Genomic DNA, 22,701 nt, shown 5'->3' on the forward strand with positions numbered 1-22,701 from the left:
GAATTATTTTCTTCTTGCAGTAACAAGACTGAAATGCTGTGAGTCTTAAGAATTGTCATTCTACAAAACTTGTATAAGTCCGATTCTATATAGAAAGACCTGTTAAAACCATTACTTTTATACACTAGTGTTTATTGCCAGTCACATGGTTCAACTACGTAAAATTTTTGTATGTATTATATTCATTGATTTCTTTGTATACAGACATAATCTGACAATACCCCAAGATTTGTTCTTGATGGGTTTTTTTTTTTTTTTTTTGGGGGGGGGGGGGAGTGAATGGTTCTAATACAAATGCTCGTATGCTGAATTATGGTATCATGATTGTAAAGCATGTTACAATTCGGAATAAGTCTTTCAAATACTTAATCTTTTTAGGTGCATTTGCAGCTAGAAGTGTTTCTATTTTTCCATGTTTGCCTGCCTGTCTCTGTGTTACAACTTGATAACCACTGAAGTGATGTCCATGAAATTTGATGCTGAGGAGTTTTACTAAAATATGCTAACGCATTCCAGTTTTGATTGAAATTTAAAAACAGCAAGAGACAGGATGACCTAAATGGTTTTTAGCATTTGTAAGTCATTTGGTGGGGAAACCTCAGCAAGACATGCATCCACACAACCACATATGAAGTTCTGACTGCGATATTACTGATGTAATTTACAAAGGTCAAATCCTGACAAGAAATGTTATGCTTTGTGTGCATTTCCTAGATTGTTTCTTTTCAGTGTAACTGTATGAGCTATTCTTTAGCCATATATCAATTTTTCCGAACTGGTGCCAAAAAGTTTTGAAGTATATAATTACAAAGTTGCCTGCGTCTTCATACCACATCATAAAGGTTTAAGGTAAAGTTACAACAATTTTGGACCAGAGCCATTCTGGATGTGGTGATGAAGAGAAGTAACTTTGCCCTTAACATAAATTTTACCCCATTGAGCAGCATACGAGGTACGATCGGAAAGTTTCAAGACTGCGCCTATAAAAACCCATACACTTATCTCAGGTATTAAATTCATCCATCACCCTCGAAGTAGTTCCCCTGGGAGTGAACACAACGATCCCAGCGCCGCTGCCAAGCCTGGAAGCATTCCTGGAAATCTTTCTTTGTCAGCCTGTCAAGCACCATCTGCGATTCTGCCTGAATCTCTTCTATCGTCTCAAATCTCCTTCCCTTTAGCTGAATTTTCATCTTTGGGAAGAGGAAGAAGTCACACGGAGTTAAATCCGGCGAATAAGGAGGGTGCGGGATGACGGCCATGGTGTTTGAGGCCAAAAACTGCCGAACTTTGAGGGCGGTGTGCGCTGGCGCGTTGTCATGATGCAGCAGCCAGTTGTGGTTGCGCCACTTTGCCGGCCGCTTCCGTCTCACATCTTCACGCAACCGCCTCAGGACCCCACAGTAAAATTCAGCATTGACCGTCTGACCTGCAGGAAGAAACTCCCTATGGACGATCCCCTCCTGGTCGAAAAAACAGATCAGCATTGACTTCACATTGCTCTTGACCTGTCTTGCCCTCTTCGGTTGTGGTGACGATGGGCTCTTCCATTGTGAAGATTGCTGCTTCGTTTCCGGATCGTACCCGTAAACCCAGATTTCATCACCTGTGATAACCTTAGAAAGGAAGTTGGGGTCGGTTCTTGCAAGATCTTTGAGCTCCTGACAAACGAGAAGTCGATTCTGCTTCTGGTCCTCAGACAGGAGCCTTGGCACAAACTTGGCTGCGATGCGTCGCATGTGGAGTTCTTCCTTTAGAATCAGCTGACAGGTCCCATAGCCTATCCCAACAATGTCGCACAAGTCGTTGATGGTACGACGTCGATCTTCGTGAATGGCCTGCCGAATCTTCGTAACACTTTCGGGCGTTGTGCTCGAAGATGGTCGTCCAGAACGCTCGTCATCATCGACAGAGGTTCGGCCATTTTTAAAACGTGAATGCCACACAAAAGTTTGTGCACGACCCATTGCGGACTCCCCAAATGCTTGCTTTAGCATTTCATAGGTTTCCGTAGCCGTTTTGGCGAGTCTTTGGCAAAATTTGATGCACACTCTTTGTTCATGAAAATCCGCCATTCCGAAATCGCAGGAGGGTCGGTGTAATGCACTAACAAAACGCCCGTAACTAAGAAACAAATGCTAATTCGATGATGCTGGCTGGCACACTGATTCACTATGAATATAGGCCGAACCCCCTAGCGGCAGAAGCTCGTACTACATCCGGTTCGCCCTCTATTGACACAGTCTTGAAACTTTCCGATCGCACCTTGTATAGCTAGTTTCTATAATGACTGAACTTGGTTATATTTATAAGTTTTTATTTTATGTTTTACCTGTAATGCTGTGGATGAAGTCTTCCTTCTAATGGAAAAAAAACAAGGTTTATCATTGCTCAGACAAGCAAGATATTTCAAGGTTAGAATAGATTTGTTTTCTTTACTTATAAGTGGGAAGGGGTTTATGATAATAGCTGCCATGTAGTCTGGTAAACTTCTAAAAGACTTTGTGGTGCAACAACTCAGAAGACAGCCACCTTCAAACTGACCACAGTGAAAACCTCAAATCCTACAGAATTTGATAGTTTTAGAATATTAGTTTGGTCGAAACCTTTAAGGATTTCTTCCATGAATGAAGACAGTCATTCTCATGTTTGTAAAAGTTAACAGCCCTATGGGGTGTGTTTGGTAAAGTGGATGGTAATTAGCGTCATTACTGACTGAGTTCTTGACAGTCGCTACTGCTATGGATTAATACGAAGTACTAATGCCAGATCGTGTAGTTCGATACATTAAAGTATTATGTTCGTGACGTCATATGACACGTTGCCAACTTGTATTGAGTTACCAATCGTTATGTTGGTATTACTGTTTGATCCAGTTCCACAGAAATAAATTATGTGGCGCTACCTGTAGGCTAAAGTGTGCTGCCGTAGTTGGGAGCGTGGAGGAAAGTGGAACTATGTAATATTTTTCTGTAGGAAATGTACAGAACACGAATTTATTATACCCACGGGAAAATGCATGTTGTCATATAAAGCAGATGAACGAATGTGGTCATCACTTGCGAATCGAAATTAAAAATTAATGGATATTTTATACTTTTGGCACCATTGTTCACTTTCATTGTGTTTATGAGCCCACGAGACTAGAATGCTGGTTTATGGGAAGGCGACACTTAAGAATACTCGTAAGATCTGTGATTCGGACGGATCATTTGCACTCCAATAGTGACAAAGGTATAGTCAAGATGGCGTCAAGGAAATAATTGTTTTTGGGGAATTTCGTTCCACAGAAAACAACTTCTACCTTCTGCAGAATGGGCTTGGCCAATCATAAACTGTAGTGGTGAGTGATTGCGTCACGTGTACAATCAGTCGGTGATGTCGTGACATAGATTACATCAAAATTGGACGTGAGCAAGTATAGCGTTTTTCCAGCATAGTTAAAGAGAATGAACAGAGGATTCGTAAGGCCCTAATATTGTTTAGGCAAGTTCAAAACTGTATTAATAATGAAAACTCACATATTTCAAGTCGTAGAAGTTCTAATAAGTGTAATCGTTAATTTTTGCCCATATATATTTTAGACGTGAAGTGTACGGTGTGTTTTCACACATCCTAATTAAATATAAATGCTACGTTATTTGCAGGTTTATGGTATGGTGTTTAAGTAGTTATGCCTGTGAATTCATAATTGGGTTGCTGGTCACTGAACTGTGTAATTGGGAGGGGGTAGGTAATCCCTCCCAATGCATGATGGTGTGGAAGGTTGATTGTTTACTTTAGTTCAATTTTGTTTTAATTTCATTTTAATGAAAGCTTGGGATTGGATAGCTGTTTCATCTCAATTTAGATTCAGATGTGCCAAAAAATAAGTCATAATATGCTAATTTTGTTCATACATTATTATTATATTTATAAAAGTGTTTTGTACTAGCATTATAATTTGTTTGAATATTAGAGTGACCACTGTTAAGATATAAGTAATATATTGAAAAATGTAGTTTCAGTGTGGCACAGGTCTTTATTGATTCTGAAATACAAGGTGTATGTGAAAGGTATATACTGAACTGCTGCTAGTTTCTAGATTGGATTATACTATGAGGATGTTCCTGTGCCCACAGGTGTTCTTTTTGTGAAAATTGATGATGCTTCTCTATTTAAACCAGCCTTTTCTGTAAAGGGCACTGACAAAATGGAGGAAGGGTTGACACGTTATTGGACAGGCAGGGGAATTTCTTGCCTAGCTGAGTAACTGCTGGCTTCTCACTTAAATTTACAAATTCTCTAGCACAAGGATGGGCAAACTGGATTCAGTCTAATCTTTGGTTTAATGAAGATTAGGTGTGGATAGCAGTATTTGAATTAACAAGAATTCTGTGAATTTATTTGGTTTTTTACATCATCGACCTAGTTCACACGTCATTGTAACTTTTGAGTAGTTGTGGTTTATCTTTGCATAATACATGTTCTAAATTTTTGCATGGGCCTTGGGCATATTTCAGTCAGTAACAGTTCTTTCTCAGTTTCTTCCGTATGCTATGAACTTTTTTTGCCATATGAATTTTATTCTGATTACAGATGTTGCAGTTTGTAAGGACATTGAGTTATGTTTTCTTCTGATGTGAAGCCAAGGTTTTTGAAACCAGGTAAGTGTTATGTTATACAATTGCTCCATATTTTTGTATGTGGGCAAGAAACTGCCTGTCATCCTCTCTCTTCCATGTGTTTGAGAACAAGGCATTGGACATTGCATTTTACCTTCAAGATAGGAAGCAATGGATAATGAAGAAAGTTACATAATGAGGCTCTTTATCTGATACTTCGCCAAATATTTGAGGTATGAGCACATTAAGGAAGATGATACCTGTGGGACATAATAGTAGTTGTGTGGGAAATGAGGAATGCATCTTCTTCTTCTTCTATGGCTCTCCGGTCCTTGGCTTCAATTCTCCTCTTCCATTCGGTCGTCTGTTAGGTCCGTCTGTCCGAGGCTTTGATTGAGGTTTCAAAACGTCTTCCTTTTTACGGTGCAAGGTTGTTAGCCTTGCGACCAACCCCCAACCTGGAGGACCAGGGTACCTGTCTTAGTCTGACCTCTCCCCCGAGGGAGGCCCTACCAGTAGCTCTTTGGGTCACTGAGGGACTCAAGCCCCACCACCACGACAAGGTGCAGGTACCATTAAGTGGGGAATCAGGAATGCATACAGAATTTTAGTCAGAAAATGCATAATGTGAGGGCAGACTTTGGTGGGGCTTTAATATAGAAAACTTATATTAAATTTTTATGAAGTGAAGTCTGGCATGACCTACAAAATTACTTGAAAACTGAGACAATGCCTTAGTTGATTCCTTTTGACTTCCACCAAATTGCTGGCAGAAAAACAGCCATAACAGGTCACGTATTCCAGTTGGTTCAAGTTCCGAGCCCCGGTATATATAGATGAAGTTTATTGTATATTTTCAGTGTTGGCAAATTTTATCTGTTTGTTAATAGGTGAGTGGGAAGAGGATAAATCAGACATTGATCCCAGTTTTTCCACGGCTTTTATTTACAATCCCCATGTATCACTGTCTTTGGAGCAACAGCGTGAAAGACTTCCTGTGTTCAGGAATAGAAATCATATCCTGTACCTGCTGGAGAAGTTCCAGACACTAGTTCTTGTAGGAGAAACTGGGTGCGGCAAGAGCACGCAGGTGCCTCAGGTGAGAATATTCTAACCTAAATAGTAACATTTTGTTTTGCTAGAATATTTTCAAAGCACTTTTTATAAACTCATAGGTAAAATTTGGAGTTAAGGAGTAGAACATTACTCTCATAGTATGTCATTTTACTGCTTTAGCAAACATACTTTTATTATTTGTATTGTGTGAGCAAGAGAATGCTTGTGGTTGTGCCCCCCCCCCCCACACACACACACACAGTCTCTACCCCATCCCCTGTTTCATGACTGGAGTAGTTGTTAGTCCGGTATCAAAACAAAGTAAATTTTGTACAGTGAACATTATGGTGAAAAGTGAAAATGTAGAAACAGCACTATCAGAAAGGTTTAAAAATATTACAAATTAAAATATTGTTGTTAATAATAATTATGAATCTTACTCTGGAGTTCTTTTATGAATTGGGAACTGCTCACTTCATCATACTTAGGGAGTCACATACTTCTAGGAAGAACTGTTGTAGCTCAACCAAATATCAAGTATTGGCTGGAAGCTTTTGCACGTTTGAATCTTAGTGTAGGTCCAGCGTTAGGGTACGCATTTTTGTGCACATTTCACAAAGTTACGCTGAAATTAAAATTAATTTTTTATTAGTAATCTGTCCTATATTCATTGTGAAACTTTATGTTTTAATGTAGGTACCCTTGTGCATGTGCTTGTGTTCATGTCATTCATATTTTATTAATGTGCGTTAAGATGTATCACTAGGTTGGTGATAAAAATTATCTCTGTGTAATGGACCCAACTGAGTAGGCAACTTCTCACCTTTTCACCTGAGGACAGAAATAGATTCAGTTCCTGAAATGAGATGTTCCGTTCAAAGTAATAAAATGACAAATTCCATTATTATTAAATTTTAATGTACCCTTGTTAGAACCTTTAGAATTGGTCAGTGAGAAGTTAAATCAAATGTGGTTAGAAATTTTGGTACTTGTGGGTTATCAGGACACATCGCTTTAAAAATAGGTTAGGTTAGGTTATTGTGTGTGGATAAATGACATATACTTGAAAGTTATTATATTTTATTTCAATAAATGACAAATTATTATATTTTATTTGCATGTACACGTGATATTAATTGTTATTACGACCTGTCTCCGGAGGCCAAAATTCGCTTATAGATTTTAGAATTGTTTTAAAAATATCGCCGTTATCACTTGTACGCCGCCACATGAACTCAGCTAAATATGAATCCAGATGATGTCGGGCCGTGCCTCTCTGTTTCTTATTCCGCCATTTTGACCCTCCCGTTATGTGTCCCGATAACCAACAAGTACCAAAATTTTAAAATATATTTTAGTATATTCAATGCTATTTCTGATAGCTGTGGCAGAATTTTCATATGGTCTTGGATCTTTGAAATGCAGGGATTACAGGTTCAGATTTACTCAGGGCATGGTTGTTTGTACAGGATTTTAGAGAAGCCAAGTGCTTGAAATTACAAAAAATAATTACATTTAGTAATTTATTTTAAGTGTGATGTGAATTTAGACCTTTGTGTTGTGTATTTTAAACAATGAATTACATTGTTAATATAATGTAGCTTTTAGTGAATCACATTACATAACCTTTGCCTCAGGCTAGCTTTCTTACGTATATGCAGTGTTATCTTATCCTATATGACTAATTTTGTTCCTGTTACTGTTTAACATTTCTGTAGAATTCTGAATTGCAAATGAAACTGCTGCATATCCACTTTGACTTAAAACAGGACACTTGTACATATTTAAATCAGCTGCTGTGAATATATTGACAACTTTATGCATATTCTGAACTGCTGACAGCATCATTACAGAAATAAGTAAATAAATAAATACAGTGTACATTATTTTAACCCTCTTGTTACAACATGTGATTGTAGACAAACAAATATCCATGCATTACCATGTACTGTTAAATTTGATTTATTCCACGTTGAAGAATAGTCTTCTCCATTTAGTGTGACGTTTGTTTTTGCTTCCTGAGCTGTAAAAACATTTACTTGTTGATCTGCTTAGTGTTTTCAATCTTGTTTGAAAGATCTGAAGTTGTATGTAAATGCCACATGGTTGCTATGATCTTACAAGTTATTTGTGATGCTGTTTCTCAGTTGTAAGCAATTAAAAGAGTGTGAAATAGCTTTGTAAATATAATGTAGAGCAGTGGTCCCCAACCTTTTTGTGCCTACGGGCACATTTGAGAGTTTATGAGATCGTGGCGGGCACCAACCAATTAACAAAGCCAAATTTTCTTTTCTCTGGACAAATAAGATATGGACACCAAATAATACGCAAAACAACACGACGTTTAATGATACAAGAAACCATGCAATCAAAAATACGTACTTTTATAAGTACAATTATTATTACTCAAGTGGGAAGTTAGTGTGATGTTTGGCACTGCATTTCATCGGCCAGTTTTTCAAATTTGGGAGTGTAGGATGATATTGCTGCTTGCAAACAATCGTCAAGATGGGCATCAGTAAGTCGAGATCTGTGATTTGATGTTATAATGTTCGTGGTTGAACGGCCTTCATTATTCAGTATAACCTCTTTCCGTATCAACGCGGGCACCCTAAAAAAGTCTTGGCTTGCGCCGCGTTGGGAACCACTGATGTAGAGTATGTGTTTAGTGTGTTGACAGTTTTCCTTTCGTATGTACATATTAATCTAACTCTTATAATGAGTTCAGACTTTTTCCTTAAAATTACATTATATTAGGAAAACAGTGAAAAAATAATGTGCAGTGAAGGGTTAAGCTGAAAGAAAAGTAGAAGGGGGATAGTGTTATGGTTAACAATGACCCTAATAATGGAGACAGAGCCAGTCACCAAAACGTTGGTGTTGTGCTTAACACTGATGCTGCCGATTGCCAGAGGAGAGTTTATGCTATATTACTTGGTTACCTCATGTTTCTTCAGTTTTTGATCCACAAGTTGTGGGATTTGAACCATTGCATAACTGATGTATCATTTTGGCATTGTGTTCCATCATAATAAGTCAGGAAATTACGAATACACTGAACACTTTAAGTAGTAGGTGTAAATTGCCTGTATTGAAGGATGATATGCCATTATGACGATGATTGGGAAGTCTCTGTTGGAGTGATGCTTTTGGTGTGAATAGCTGAAGCCAGTTGACTGTTTGAGTATTGTTTATACTATTACATTTAATCTTAATGTAATCTGTTTAATATCTTTGTGCTATTCTGTAACTAGCCAAACTCATATTTTTTCGTCATATTTGTTTCTGCTAGGTGCCCAGGTTATAATTTTTTGACGTAAATACGTCTATACGGAAGGGTCATTCGGCAAAACAGCATTAGGAAAATGTGTAAGATCCATACCAACAATGTGTAAATATGGACCGACAATGGTCAGCTTTTATATGAACTCCTGCATGCATAACAATGCTTTGCTCCTTTACCTAAGAAACTAATTGTTATGTCATATGTTTATTCTGCATTGTTGTGGTTCATTACTGCCAACAACAATCCGCATTCATTATTGTGGAAAGAGCTGAGCTGTGAATCGCTTATAGAAGAAGTGTGTCATAGAGTAGATGATAATGTGCTGTTAAAAACGTTTTAGAATATCACAATTACCTATCTTATATAAGAATTATTAAGAAATCTGTGATACTGCCCTCCACTCTCTCCATTTTAGTTTTGATTAAATTGGTCATTGTGGGTGGGCATCATGGTCTCTTACAATTGAACAAAGTTTGAGGTAAGGGATTCCTATTTATTATTATTGTTTATCACCTTAAGCGCCCACCTCTCGAAAACCGTAAGAGATGGATCTGGACATATTGCGTACGAAATACGTATTACCTCTTGAGCTTTCCATATCTGTTTTCAGATTTTACATATCACAACTGGTTTAGGTTCTAAAAACATTTATTCATACAAATAAAGGCGCATCACACTACTGCTGCATTTGTGTGTTCTGTCATACTATGTAGAGATAACAAGATGGATGTCATTGAAGCTAAAAGAGTCTGATAATGATAATTGAAATACAAAGATGTATTTACGTCAGATTCTCCGGAACTGTGGTTTCACTGTCAATTTTTTGTTGTTGATTTTCTCTTCATTAGTTCTTAATTTAATGCCATTCATAGATGAGTTCATACTTCATTGTAATTGTCTATGATCTGAAAATTGTTCATGCTCTGCATTTTTCTTTGGGTTCTGTGTGTCAGTCTGTTCCATCAAGCATAAAAAAGTATTGACTTCTGTTTAACTGTTTAATACTATTTAGAATATTGTTGTTCAACATACCTAAAGCTTTGATTTCATTGAATTGAAGTAAAGTTTTTACCAATTGAAATTGTTAAATTTACAGTATTTGAAATTTGAATTTCATAATTTTGAATTTAATTTCCATACATATATGTAGATAGCTGTATAGAATATGAAAAATAAGGTTTTATATTTGAAAATTTTATTCATTTCATATTTGTGTTATTGGCATTTTATTGTATTTTCCATCTAGTATAGATAAGAGAAGGCCTGGTTGCACCTGCTCATTCTGAAGGAATGTATAATTTATACATTTTCATAGATTTTAAATATTTCCTTCATTCCATTAAATTCTATGATGTAATCACTGTTTTTTAGCTAAAAGTGAAAAAGAAAATGCCTGTTAGCTTCATCATGTATACCCATCTTTCTCTCTGTCTGTCCACATGATTTACCTCATGAATGGCTGAACAAATTTTCATGAACATTTATATTAGGAAGTTTTAATACAATTTGTGAGCATATTCCAATTTTGGTTAAAGTTGGACACCTTGGTTACCACGATTAGCTGGGAAATTCCTAGCCACCCAGATAACTCTGATGTCACTATACGTACATTTCTCAAATTGCGACTGATCTTTGCCTCTCATGAATTCAATATTCTTTCGTAATGAAAGTGGTGATTGAATTTCTGGGGTCGTATCTTGTTTCATAGACGACTGTTTTGATGGAAGTTTGTTGTTTTCTTCAGTTCTTTCATGCAAATGATGAGCTTTGTGTTGACTGAAGTCATGATCACTTCCTTCCACATCCTTCCTATTCATTCATTATTCATTAACCTCTCTCACTTTCAGTATTATGTAATCCAAAGTATTTATTGACAATGTTAATAAGTGAACTATAAGTAAATATACAAAGTATATTCTCTCATATATTATGCTGTTGTTTGTTAAAATGTATATTAGTAGTTGCTTCATATATTGGTGTCCATGCTGAAGTCATGATACATAAACCTGATAGTAGTTGTACATGAGTACTGAGAGAGAACTTACATTTGCAGTTGTGCATGTGTGTTTCTGTTGTAGTTTGACTATCTTTTCCTTTCTTCTTTATTCAGGTGAGTCGGCAACCACTTGCCCGAGTTATGTTAAGTAAGAAAATAGATAGGATTTAAACAACGTTATAAAATTCCACCTAAAGAAAAAATGGTAGGTCCATCTTCATTGTTTAGCAAAATCCTTCTGGGATGCATGTTTCTCTTGTTTTTATATTTCTTGTACATGGATACAAGTCTATATTTTCGAATACAAAATTATCCCATACGAAGAGAGGGCGACAATACTACATTACTCGAATCAGAATTATTTTTCTCTTGTGAAGTTTCTCCACTGTGTGATGTGACAGTAAAATCTATTATGTTAGACCATGCCAATCACTACTTGTTGAGTCCATTGGCTACTCTGGCTGACACACTTTTTGGCATTCATCAGATAGAATACATAACACCAAATATGATAAGTGCATTTCATGTACTTGTGGCAGTTGCTTCTGCCAAGTGTATAGCGTCTGATTCCTTGGTGACACGCCGGGTGGGTGTTGGACTGTTTGAGCTACGAAGCATGTTGGATGATCTGGACGGACATGTCGCTCGAGCCCGGAAACACATTCGAGGAGAAACATCTGAAATAGGATCTGTGGGTTACTTTGTGGATGGTTTGTGTGATGGATTGGGAACAATAGCATTACTGGTTGGTTGCCTTGTTTTCCTAAAGAACAACCCTCCACGCAGAGGATACTTGCAACTGCAGACAATAATTCCACAAGTGCTGGATGTTTCGAAGGACTCAGGTGCAGGCGTAACTTATAAAGGAAAAGTTACGTCAAAGAAAGTGGTGCACAAATTGAGTTGTTTTGGAGCACAGGTGCTGCTGAGCTCAACAGCATGGAATCGGTATATTGCTCTGTACCAGGATCTTTTGGAGCGGCACAGTGTGACAGAACAACAGGCACAGTGTCAAATACAGGCGTTTCGATCGTCTCTCATGTGGACAGTTGCGTGGCTATGGCGTCTGTTTAACCCACATGCCCTTATTCATGCTTTACTTATTGCCATATTTTGTGACAAAGTATGGGAACTGCTTCGTGCTGTCCAATATATTGGTTTTATTGTGCTTCTATGTCTGATTTGCATTTCAGAGATGCATGTTTTGGAGGTTCAGGCTTTTATATATAAGTCTCTTAGCAATAACAGCACAACTGTGTGACATGTTGGTTACTGAAAATATGGAATGTCTCAGTTTAATTTAGCCAGTACAAGTTATAGGTGTGTGAAATGGTGTCAAGTATGTTTATACATGGCATCACTTATTTGAAGATGGTGATTTTATATGCACACTCTTCGTACATGTAGTCAGTGAATTATTTGAATCATAAATGAATATTATGTCTCACACGGTTGTGCATAATATAATTGGCACAATTTATTCATGTATGTAGTGTGTCAGATTAAATTGAAGGGGAGAAATAGCATGTTACTGAAGTATGGGTCTGGATGCATTTAAATGGTGTTGGATACAGTACAGATGTAGCAGTGGAAATACAAATGAATATGTTCATCTTCAGTTGTGAGAAGTAAGATAACATGGCAGGGCACCATTAAACATTTTGCATTTTTGGCAGTGTATGCTCATCATTGGTTAAATATGTATTTTTGAAATTCTTCATAGTTGTAAAATGATCACACACTATTGCCTGCTCTGCAATTATTAAATTGAAGGCAGTCATGAAAATTATTATGACACTGTTTCCATATTAAATTTAAAATGTAATAAAAGAATTACGACTTTGAAGTGCATGCATAGCTTTAGAAATTATTGTTTCTTTGAAAACAGCCTTTTTACTTCATGTTAAAGAGAAAGTGAACAGTTCGAAGTACAAGATCCGAGGAAATTAATGTTTGTCCTTTTCAGTTTACTTTTTAAACCCTTGGTTGATTGAAGGGTGTAAGTAACGGTATCATACAAGAAGTTTGCAGTGTGGTGTATTTGAGGTCATAACAGATTGTACTTATATTTATAAACCAAACTTGAAGCAGTTGTTCCTTTTGATGCAGTCAGAATCTAACAAATAGAATTAATCATTTTTTGTGAATGAATTTGGTTCACGTCTGTAGTTTGTCAATTCTGTAACTAATATCGCTTCTGATAAAAAAAAAGATTCTGAGAGAGCCAAAATATAAAATATAGCAATGGCCCTGATCATGTTAGACATTCTTGAACCCCCTGATATTTATTGTTAAAGTTTAAGTCAAGAAATGTTTATAATTTTATACCAAAAATTGGTTTTAAAAAATTCAGGTGGTTGTTCATTTGGAGCTTTACATAGCTGAGTATTTTTTCTTTGCTACTGTGAAATATGAAACAACGGGCAGCTAGACAGCAAGGGAAATATTGAGCCACACTTAACAATTACTGCCTAAGTCATTTTGTGAAGCAGATTTTCTAAATTTACCCACTGCTTTCAGCATTATTATTCTAATATGAATATTCAGTTGTTGCAGTAAATGGAATTAAAATTTTTAAATCCTAAACAAACAAGTGATATTTCGTTGAAAATAAATAACTTTGATAGTTTCAGTACTCCCTTTGGATTTAAATGTTTAGGTTCAAGCACTGATGTTTTGTTTCTGCATTTTACTTTATTCTTTGAACATTAGAATGTTGTTATTTGTATTAAAAATTGATCCAGAAATCTATAAATAAAACTTACAGGGTCTTCCTTTTTATAGGATGTGTGGGACTTTAGAGAAACAGTTTGTGAATTACTGGAAGTTGAGATTTAGTAGTGTTAATATAATTTGAGACACCTATTAAATGCCATTCCTTATCATCATATAACATGATACTCGTGTGTGTATGTATAATAGGTTTATAATGGAATGTGAAGGAGTAACTGTGTTAAGGAAAAGTCCAATATTTCACTCTTGTTAGTATGTGGTAAATATTGTGTTGAAAAGCCATAGCTGTCTCGTACCCCCTATATTTTTTGATTAGGGTTCAAAGTGTCAAAAGTAAGTTAAAAAATTTGGTGTGAATTAATCCACCTGTACTCATATAGCTGAATGACTATTGAAAAATTGAAAAGATACATTTTGTGTTTGAAATGGAAGTTTGGTTATAACCCTATAAATTTTCTGTCACTCAAAATGTGTGATTCCTGACTTTAGTTTCCCTTTCAGTGTGATGTTGTATAAAATTAATTTGGTGGTTATTAATTTGATTAATAATCACGTGCCTTTTCCCCTCTTCTTAGTGGTGTTGTTCAAAGTATCAGATGTAATTAGCAGTGGAAACAGCAAAGCATCTGGTATGCTAGAGCGTGTTCCTTATTTCTGGTAATTTGTAATAATATAAGAATAATACAGTTATTGGTTTAAGTACAAAGGTCTTTGTTTAAATTATGTAATTTCTTATAAATTTTAATACCCTGGTTTTGGCATGAAAACATTTAACTTTTTTTTAAGATTTATCAACAAATGTCTCTGAAATGTGTGTCTTTGTTCTAAGGCAGGGTTGGACAGATGTTTTTAGACTGTTTCAACCTTGTATTATATAGAGGAAAATCTGTTAACTTGATTGAACTGTCATTGTTGAGAAAAAAAATATTCATGTCAAAATTTCTTGTTTCAGTACTGCTTTTTGACTGATTAACTTAACATAAATTTCACAGCCTCATTGGATGTTGTAGTCAGGTTTAATTGAATTAAATCTAATGTGTGTGAATGCTAGACGGTATCACCTTATTTAGCAATCCTTTGGGTACTTTATTTAACTAATGTTAGGATTTGTTTTATGAAACCGTGGTGTTATAACCTAGAAGACACTAAATATACATTTTATAGTAATGTGAATACAAACTTTGGATGTATTTGCTGTACTTGGATTTGCCCACTTTTCAGTAAGATAGCCATTAGAGAGAATTTTAATGCTGTAATACTGAATTACAGTATGTAAATATGTACTCAGAACATTATCATGCCGATCAGAAGTCTGTTGACTGACACATATTCAGTCCCTGCAGTGATTTGTCCATCCCTGTCATAAGAACAGAAGAAACAGTGGTAGAGGTTAAAATCCTATTCTTCCGAATCCATTAATTTTGGTGAACAGCTGTATCTGAGTATCTGATCATAATGAGAAGCAAGTAATTCTTCCCCCTCCTAGAAATGATGACTAAAACAGTTAAAATGACTTGTGTAACTGTATGTAATGCAAGAAATGGTTGTCTCAGATCAGTGTGTTTGCACCTTAAGAGATTGACATTTTAAAGTGTTGAAGTTATACTACAGCATTTCTGTTTTGCTGAAAAGATAAATTGTCTTATAGAGAATGTTGATACTTGACCATGTCTTCCTTACATCCCCTCTTGTATTTGGCTTGGATTATATTGAAACTAATTTGAACATGTGATAATTAAGTTTTGTTATTACATGCCACCTTCAGATGAGGTGGTGACTGCTCAGAAAATTGTGGAGAATTTTTATTGAACTTGAGTAAATTTTATTTAAACAAATTCAGTATAAAACATGTTATCTACATGGTTTTTAAGTGAAAGTTTAAGTTTTCAACAATTAAAACAAATTGGTATTAGGTAACTACTGTATTTTGTGTTTCTTTCAACAGAAGGCGTTTCAGTAGGTTTATTAAGGTGTCTTAGTAACATATTTTGTAACAAATATTTTGTAATAGCTGAATGCATCTTATGTGTAACATGCTGTTTTTTTACAACATTTGGAGATCTGAAAATTACAGTCTCTAACTCCATTTCATGAGTTCGGAAGGACTATGCTAAGAATGTTTGTTGTAGCAAACTGGAGTCTTGTTAAGACTTGTATATGTGATATAGAAATGTGCAATCAATATCCTTGGATACAGTGATTTAGAGTTTGAGTTTCATATCAACTCGCTCTGTGTCCTCCACTTGTATTAGTTTATCTTGCCATGATATGACATCCATTAGATAAACCAGACATGAAGATGATCCTTTTTATTAATTCATTTAATGTTCATATGCCTGGTCTGTTTATGGTTATGTAATGATGTAATTTATAGCAAACCAAAGTAGCAGAATAACCTAGACTTTTATCATTAGGAATTACTCTGATATCTTTAATGAGACATGTCACACAGTGACAACAACAGGTACTGTATTCAGCCTATCTTTAATACAACATTAAACAGTACATTCCTCTTGAGAAAACAAGAAAACAATGAGAACATAACACAATATTAAAATACAGTATTGTTATGGCATACTGAAAATTCTTTTGAATACTTCTGGTATTGTTTGGTATGGGCACACAATTTTTTGTTAGAAAATTTTGATATTGAGATGTTAGTAACACTGAGTTCTTGAGGATTTATCAGTATAATTAGACATTGAAGTCTTTGAGGTATTAAAAACAGAATAATGTATTTTTAAAGTTTCAAACTGAACCGCATTGGCTGTCGCCTTCTATGAGCCAGTTTAAAGGGTATTTACTTATGTGTTCCCGAGACAAACCTTGCCCCGGAAGTGCATAGTGCAGCAGCTATTTCCGATATTAATGTTGTTATTATTCATTACTCAGGGTGTACACTGTACTAGAATTAGCTACTGGAGCGTGAGGAATCAAAAATCAATATGCAGTATATAATACAGCAAACTAAAAATTGTATTAAGTTGAATGGGATTAGTTTTTATTGGGAGTCAAAATGTCTATGACATTCTATATTATGATAGATACTACAACGTAATGTTGTTGTTCTGGCTTTAGGCATTGTGGAGATTTGTAGTTAGATGTCAACATTTCAGATTAACATACTGTGTTCATCTTCAGGCTGATGCTTTCCTGAAGATGCAGATATTTTCATCTGACTATGAGTCTGCATGGCACTGCCATAACCCAGAAGAACATAATCATCCTCACTGCTGTGAAAATCTCAAATATCATTCAATTTTATATGTCTATAGTTGTTAAATTAACTAGCCACGGTGGTCTAGTGGTTAGAACGCTGGCTTTGTAATCCTGGGGTCTCAGGTTCGATTCCCGGCGGTGCCCAAATTTATAACTTGTGTTGGGCAAGGCCGTGGTCTAGGCAACACGGAGTTTTCCTCCGGGGGCTTCCCCGGTTTCTCCGTGGCATCCCAACAATTACTCCATTCACACACAGAAGAAGGCAATGGCAAACCACTTCTGGATCATCTGCCAAGAACGTATATGAACAGGTCCCAGTCCGAGAAAAGATGGAAGGATCCTGTTCATATGGACCTGTCGTCAGACAGAACACTAAATAAAATAATAAAATAGTTGTTAAATTATGCAACAATGAATAGTAAATTTGACTTCAGTGGTTTTCTGTCTCTGTTTTGTGCATGTGTGCTTATAAAGGAGGTAAGCACATTCACTTTTGCAATGAGGATGTTAAATTCTGAAGTCCACGGATATGAAATTATTCTAATTTTTGGAAAGTAATTACTGCATATTTTATACATCACATTTTTATTATCATGAGCAGTCATTCGATTAATGTTCGTTGATTTTATCATTGTTATGGACTGATATGTTCTAATTCTCACATCACATAATATTTTACCTCAAAACATGACTGTCCTTGGTTTAAATATTGCAGGTATTTGTTCTTGGTAACTGAAATGTACTAGTCAGAGATTGAGTAAACTTGTTCCTCGAAACCAGTAGTGGAAAGATGTTGACCAAGGACCAGTAGAGAATACATTGTTATGCTGCTGATCTTGTGATTAGTGGTGCATGACAGGTCTCTCGAACATTGGTTTGAAGATTTTGTGATCCTTTGATGCTTAGATATTTCTAATATCAGGCTTTCTCTGTGCCTATCGAAGAGTTCTCCCCTCACTCCCCATTGTGTTGAGAAACTGTTTGCTTCTTGTATCATTAAAGCGAGGAGGAACTAGACATGATGTGATTATATGATTCATGTGTATCAAATAGCAATACAATCTCACTGTTTGGAGTTTATTTACTGATTAATAAGAAATGCAGTTTCATGTTTATAGTTGCTGCATACATGCACTTTTACAATAAAATTATTTTATCTTTGTTTAGAGGTATGTTATAATTTTTAGCAACTTTGCCTAGTTTATGCTGAGTTATGTTTGCTGTAGATTCAGTTTCTGCATTTATGTTGTAAGAGAGCATGTGATCTTCATAAAATGTAACTTTTTTCCCCCATAAGTTAAAATATAGTTTTTGTGAAAGTATAATTTTATTTATAACTGACTTAATTAATTAATGTACATGGGTGTTAAGGCAGTAGACATCAGCCAGTTAGTGGATAGTTTTTTAGGCAGCTCACATTGTTCTTCACGTGCCATGGGATGTGGGTTCCTCACTGTTTGCAATTTCATGTGTTTGGCAGAAATGGTTTTAAGTAATTGCAGTGTGAGAAAGGATAATCTCAACTTTGTGTGACTATCATATTGTTTTTTTTTAAAAAAGAAAATCACATCACTAATTTGCTTCCATATGAAACCTAACAAATTATTATGATGCATCAACTTTGATTGATGACATGCTAGTCATTAATCTTGGTTTTGTAGAGAAACTTAGTTTTGTTCTGTTTTTATTTGTTGAACCCTGAAGTTTTGTGAGTATAATACATTTTTAACTAACATTATGGAAACACTATTGAGTGCAGTATGCACCTTCCTTGTTAATAAACAGTACATTACGAGATGTTATCTCCTGTTTGGTTGATTCGTGTTTATGCCACATTCCACAATATGATGGATTGTGCACCCAATCACTGGTTGCAGGTTTTGTCATTGGCCTGAGTGACAACCTTTCTTTGTCTGCATAGATTTTCCCTTTCAAATTAAATTACTTTTCCATGCATTTTACTTTTATTACTCAGCTTTCTGTTACTGCAATGAAAACAAATGGTCGAAGTATAAATTAACTAATTACAATATGAAGACTGCAAGCAGCTTGTGAATTTTAATATTTTATGTATTCGTGCTATATCACTGCTGTGTTTGCACTCCTGATATTTAATATATATCTTGAAATTTGAAACCACTGAATTATTAGTAAAGGAGATGGCTGTCTTCTGAGTTGTAGCACCATGTAGTCTGGTAGAAGTTTACCAACGTTTGAGAGATCGTTACTGCCACCATCACCAGGGTGATGAGTCAACACAGAAGACAGCCGTCTTTGGACTCACTGCCATTAAAACCTCAAATCCTACACTGAATTATTATCTACATGGTGTTTGTTGTTATTCTGTAACAGTTATGTTTATATACTAATAATAAATTAAACAGTTTTGCAGTTACTTTCAGGAGGTCCTTATTCTTTAAATTAATATTTTGAGTTTTGTGTATGTGCCATAGTGTTCAGAATAATCTGTATTGTGTTAAATAAGGCAGTGACATACTGCGATACAAGGAATGGGTATTGATTTTGAAGATTATGTTTCTGATGTGTTTGCAGCTAGTGTTCCCATTTTTCTAGCAGTCTGACCTGGAGGGAAACTCAGAATTTTTAAAGATGTAAGAAATAGAAATTATTGTTGCTGGAATCAGTAAATTGGTCTTCATTTATGTGTCAAACTGTTCTTTGATATAAACCATGCATGTTTATGTATGGTCATTGCTTTTTGCTGAATTGTCATTCAATAGAGTCTTCACTGATTTTTTGTAGTATATGCTGATTGAACAGAGTAGGTATCTCCATCACTTTTTTATCTGAAGATGAAAGAGGATATGTTCTTCAAAAGAAAGTGATTATTTAAATTTCTAAGACTTGAATGAAAGAGATGATTGATAAAGTCCAGAACAAAGGAAGTAGTAATATAGTATCACCAAAGACATTCAGAGAAGAAACATATATGATCATATTCAGATTTAACATTAGTAATATTTAATAATGTGATAAATTATAATGTAGACAAGTAATGCATTTTTAATGTTTTTCTCACTTAATTTTGTGTGTTGCTACTTTTGTAACATGATACTAAACTAATGTTGGTTTAATTATTTATGTTATGAGCCCTTCAGCAGGTAAGATTTTCACATTGTATATTTTGAAACATTTAAGTGGTTTATTATTCCAGAGAAGTAAAACCTTGTGAATATTTTATTTACTGTGTTCTATAATGCTTGGTAAATCAAAATATAAAGCACACTCTAATTTTTTGTTATATATGCTTAAATTAATATGTTAATAAAGAGGACGTGAAAGAAACACACAAAGAGTGGTGTCATTCTGGAGTATGTATATATTAATAAAAGGCACTTGTATGTTGGTTTTTATCTTGGCTCAGTTCTGTCTGGCAAATAAACACTTATCTCAAGGTAGTATTAATGATGAACTTTTGACTCCAGATTACTCTGAGAAAGATGGAAACACTGCTGTTGTATAGTGTAAGAAACAGGAAATCAGATTCTTGCATAGAGAATGTTTTTAATCAAAATACAAAGTTCATATTGATTGTAGTTTTGTGATGTTTTATATCATAAATACAAATTTGGAATCCTTATAGTATAGCTGTTATTGTTCTCATCACCATCTATTTTATTATTACTTAAACTTGCATTTACTTACAATATAAATGCCATACGTTCAAACCAAATGGATTAAAGAAGTGTGTGTTCTGCTATAATTTATGTCCATCTTCAATTTAACTGATCACATTTCAGTGAGAAGAGAAGATATGAAGTTTTTTGGGGTGGGGGATCTGATAAGTCAAGAAGTGGTACTAATATATGTAATATTAATTTTTTTTCACACTAGAGAATCTGTTTTGACTGAAATATGTAGTTATTTTCTATTATTCAAATTGACTAGTGCCTTGTCTACATGGAGCTCATATTAGTTGAGAGAATAATTTAATTTGTTCCATATAATTTATGGTATGTTTAGTTCTTCTTAAGAAAATATGTAAAGTTGAAAATTTTAAATTAAAGTGATTAATTTTTTCTGTTTGAATTGTGTAGACTGGGCATGAAAAAGTATTTGTTTTCTGTTTCTGATATTGAAATAGTGTTATGCTGTTAATCTTTATTGTCTGTGCTTATCTGCTTACACGTGATCGACAGTGCTCTAACATACTGCTAAACCGTTAATTCTGGAATTGAAATCTGGCTGGCAGCCTTATAGTATTGGGGTTGTAATTCCCTTTTACTATGTGATTAAGGTTAAAGCAGAAAGAATGTCAGCTATGTTTGTGGGATGTTTCCCTACTGTGAATATTAACTGAGAAAGAAGATGTTAGATACATGGGCTGTATGCCCCAGCCAAGGAATGCATCATTCTGTGTCATAAGTTCCTGCCCACTTATATGTATTATCGTCGTTACTGCTTCACAGTCTGATTATATTTGGTATTCAAGGGTGACGTTAAATTTTGAACTGCGGGCTACTGCAGTTCTAGTATCAGTGTAGAAATATGGGGATGCCTCACATACCAATTGTCATTCTAAAATTAAACACAACTAATTATGGACAGTTTCGAGATTTTGGTGGTGGTTTTTAATTCATGGCTGATATTTTACAGTCTTATATTTATATGGGAAGCACCTTATGACATTTCTATGGATGTTATTGGGCAAAGTTGTTTTATAAATGATTGCAGTTGTATTGTTTTCTGTGCTATCTATAGCAGTGGTATGAAGTTTGTCATAGTTGTACTACCATGAAATAAACCTCGCTTTTGGCATGCTCGAGTACCTGTAAGCTGTCTCAAAAATGTATGTGCAATTAATCAAGCATGTTGATGTTTGATGTAATTATATTTTGATTTTCATGATACAAAGGCCAAATTCCTGAGTAATGCATGGTTCTGATAATGATAAACTGGTCATACCACTTTAGAGCAGTTGTTTTCTACCTGAATCTGTTACCAGCAGCATTAAATAATAAAATCTGCATTATAATATACAAATATATTGTAATTCTTAATATATGTTATCAAATAAAATGTTGGAATACCAGAATATGTTGTTTTTCTTTAGCCTGTAGCAAAAAATTAGAAACTTTATTTTTCTGTGAGAAGTGACACTGCTTGTTTGTCTTACTGAGTGTGATAAAAGGATTAACTCTTGACCTTAAAGCTGATGTTCTTTAGACTTTGGATTGAGATTTGAGACTAATATTAGGAACTATTTTAGCATATTTTTTTACATAACCTCAAACAGGAAACCTTGGTAACAGATTTTCTGAGAGAAAGTATTTCGTAGAGACATTCCTATTTTTACTTCACATTTGTTTCTTTACGGTGAGCTGGGTTAGCGCAGTCAGCATAGTGACTGACTACAGACTGGATGACGGGTTTGATACCCGATGGGGCAGAGAATTTTTTCCTTTAGCGTCTGTGTTCAGACCTGCTGTGTGCCCCTCCCAGCCTCCTATTCAATGTGTGCCGGGGTCCTTTCCCAGGGTTAAAGTGCAGCTGGGGGCATGAAGCTGACCACTCACCCTCTATCCCATGCAAAGGTTAAGAGTGAGTAGGCATGGTGAGTGGGACAGATTTACTTTTTCGTGTTGTTACTTTATGGGAATGTATTTCAAGAGATGACTAACAATTTCTTGTCCTCATGCCAGAGAATCTGACTTGTGTTAATAATGTATCTGAAATTACTTACAGTTTGTTCTGGTTGATTTTGTCAGCCTCCTTCAGAAATACAATTATCACTGCTTCAAATGTATATTATTAATTGCACTTCTGATATCTTTCTTGCTAATGAA

At 35.3% G+C, this 22,701-nt stretch overlaps 2 protein-coding genes across 5 annotated transcripts in view; both read left to right on the forward strand.

Moving 5' to 3' along the window:
• Window positions 1-2,951: 2,951 nt before the first annotated feature.
• The window catches only part of LOC110835461 (putative ATP-dependent RNA helicase DHX35), a 28,829-nt gene continuing 9,079 nt past the window's right edge, over window positions 2,952-22,701 (forward strand). Inside the window, exons 1-3 of one of the 4 annotated variants that reach the window (XM_022075690.2) lie at window positions 2,952-3,343; window positions 4,579-4,646; window positions 5,495-5,703. In XM_022075690.2, coding sequence (XP_021931382.2) covers window positions 4,607-4,646; window positions 5,495-5,703 — 249 coding nt within the window. In that variant the 5' untranslated portion in view covers window positions 2,952-3,343; window positions 4,579-4,606. The other 3 variants (XM_022075691.2, XM_022075689.2, XM_087355530.1) reach the window with 3 other exon arrangements.
• Window positions 5,567-21,950, forward strand: Cpes (Ceramide phosphoethanolamine synthase). Its single transcript, XM_087355531.1, has 2 exons — window positions 5,567-5,703; window positions 11,057-21,950. The coding sequence occupies exon 2, from the start codon at window positions 11,145-11,147 to the stop codon at window positions 12,201-12,203; it is 1,059 nt and encodes a 352-aa protein (XP_087211657.1). The 5' UTR covers window positions 5,567-5,703; window positions 11,057-11,144; the 3' UTR covers window positions 12,204-21,950.

Source organism: Zootermopsis nevadensis, unplaced genomic scaffold, assembly GCF_977971745.1.
Source record: "Zootermopsis nevadensis isolate Lab colony 2312 unplaced genomic scaffold, Znev_1.0 Znev_ptg000024l, whole genome shotgun sequence".
Classification (NCBI taxonomy): Eukaryota; Metazoa; Arthropoda; class Insecta; order Blattodea; family Termopsidae; genus Zootermopsis; species Zootermopsis nevadensis.

Excerpts from the sequence above, each read along its gene's own strand:
- Cpes (XM_087355531.1), top strand. The coding sequence starts at position 11,145 with ATGGTAGGTCCATCTTCATTGTTTAGCAAAATCCTTCTGGGATGCATG.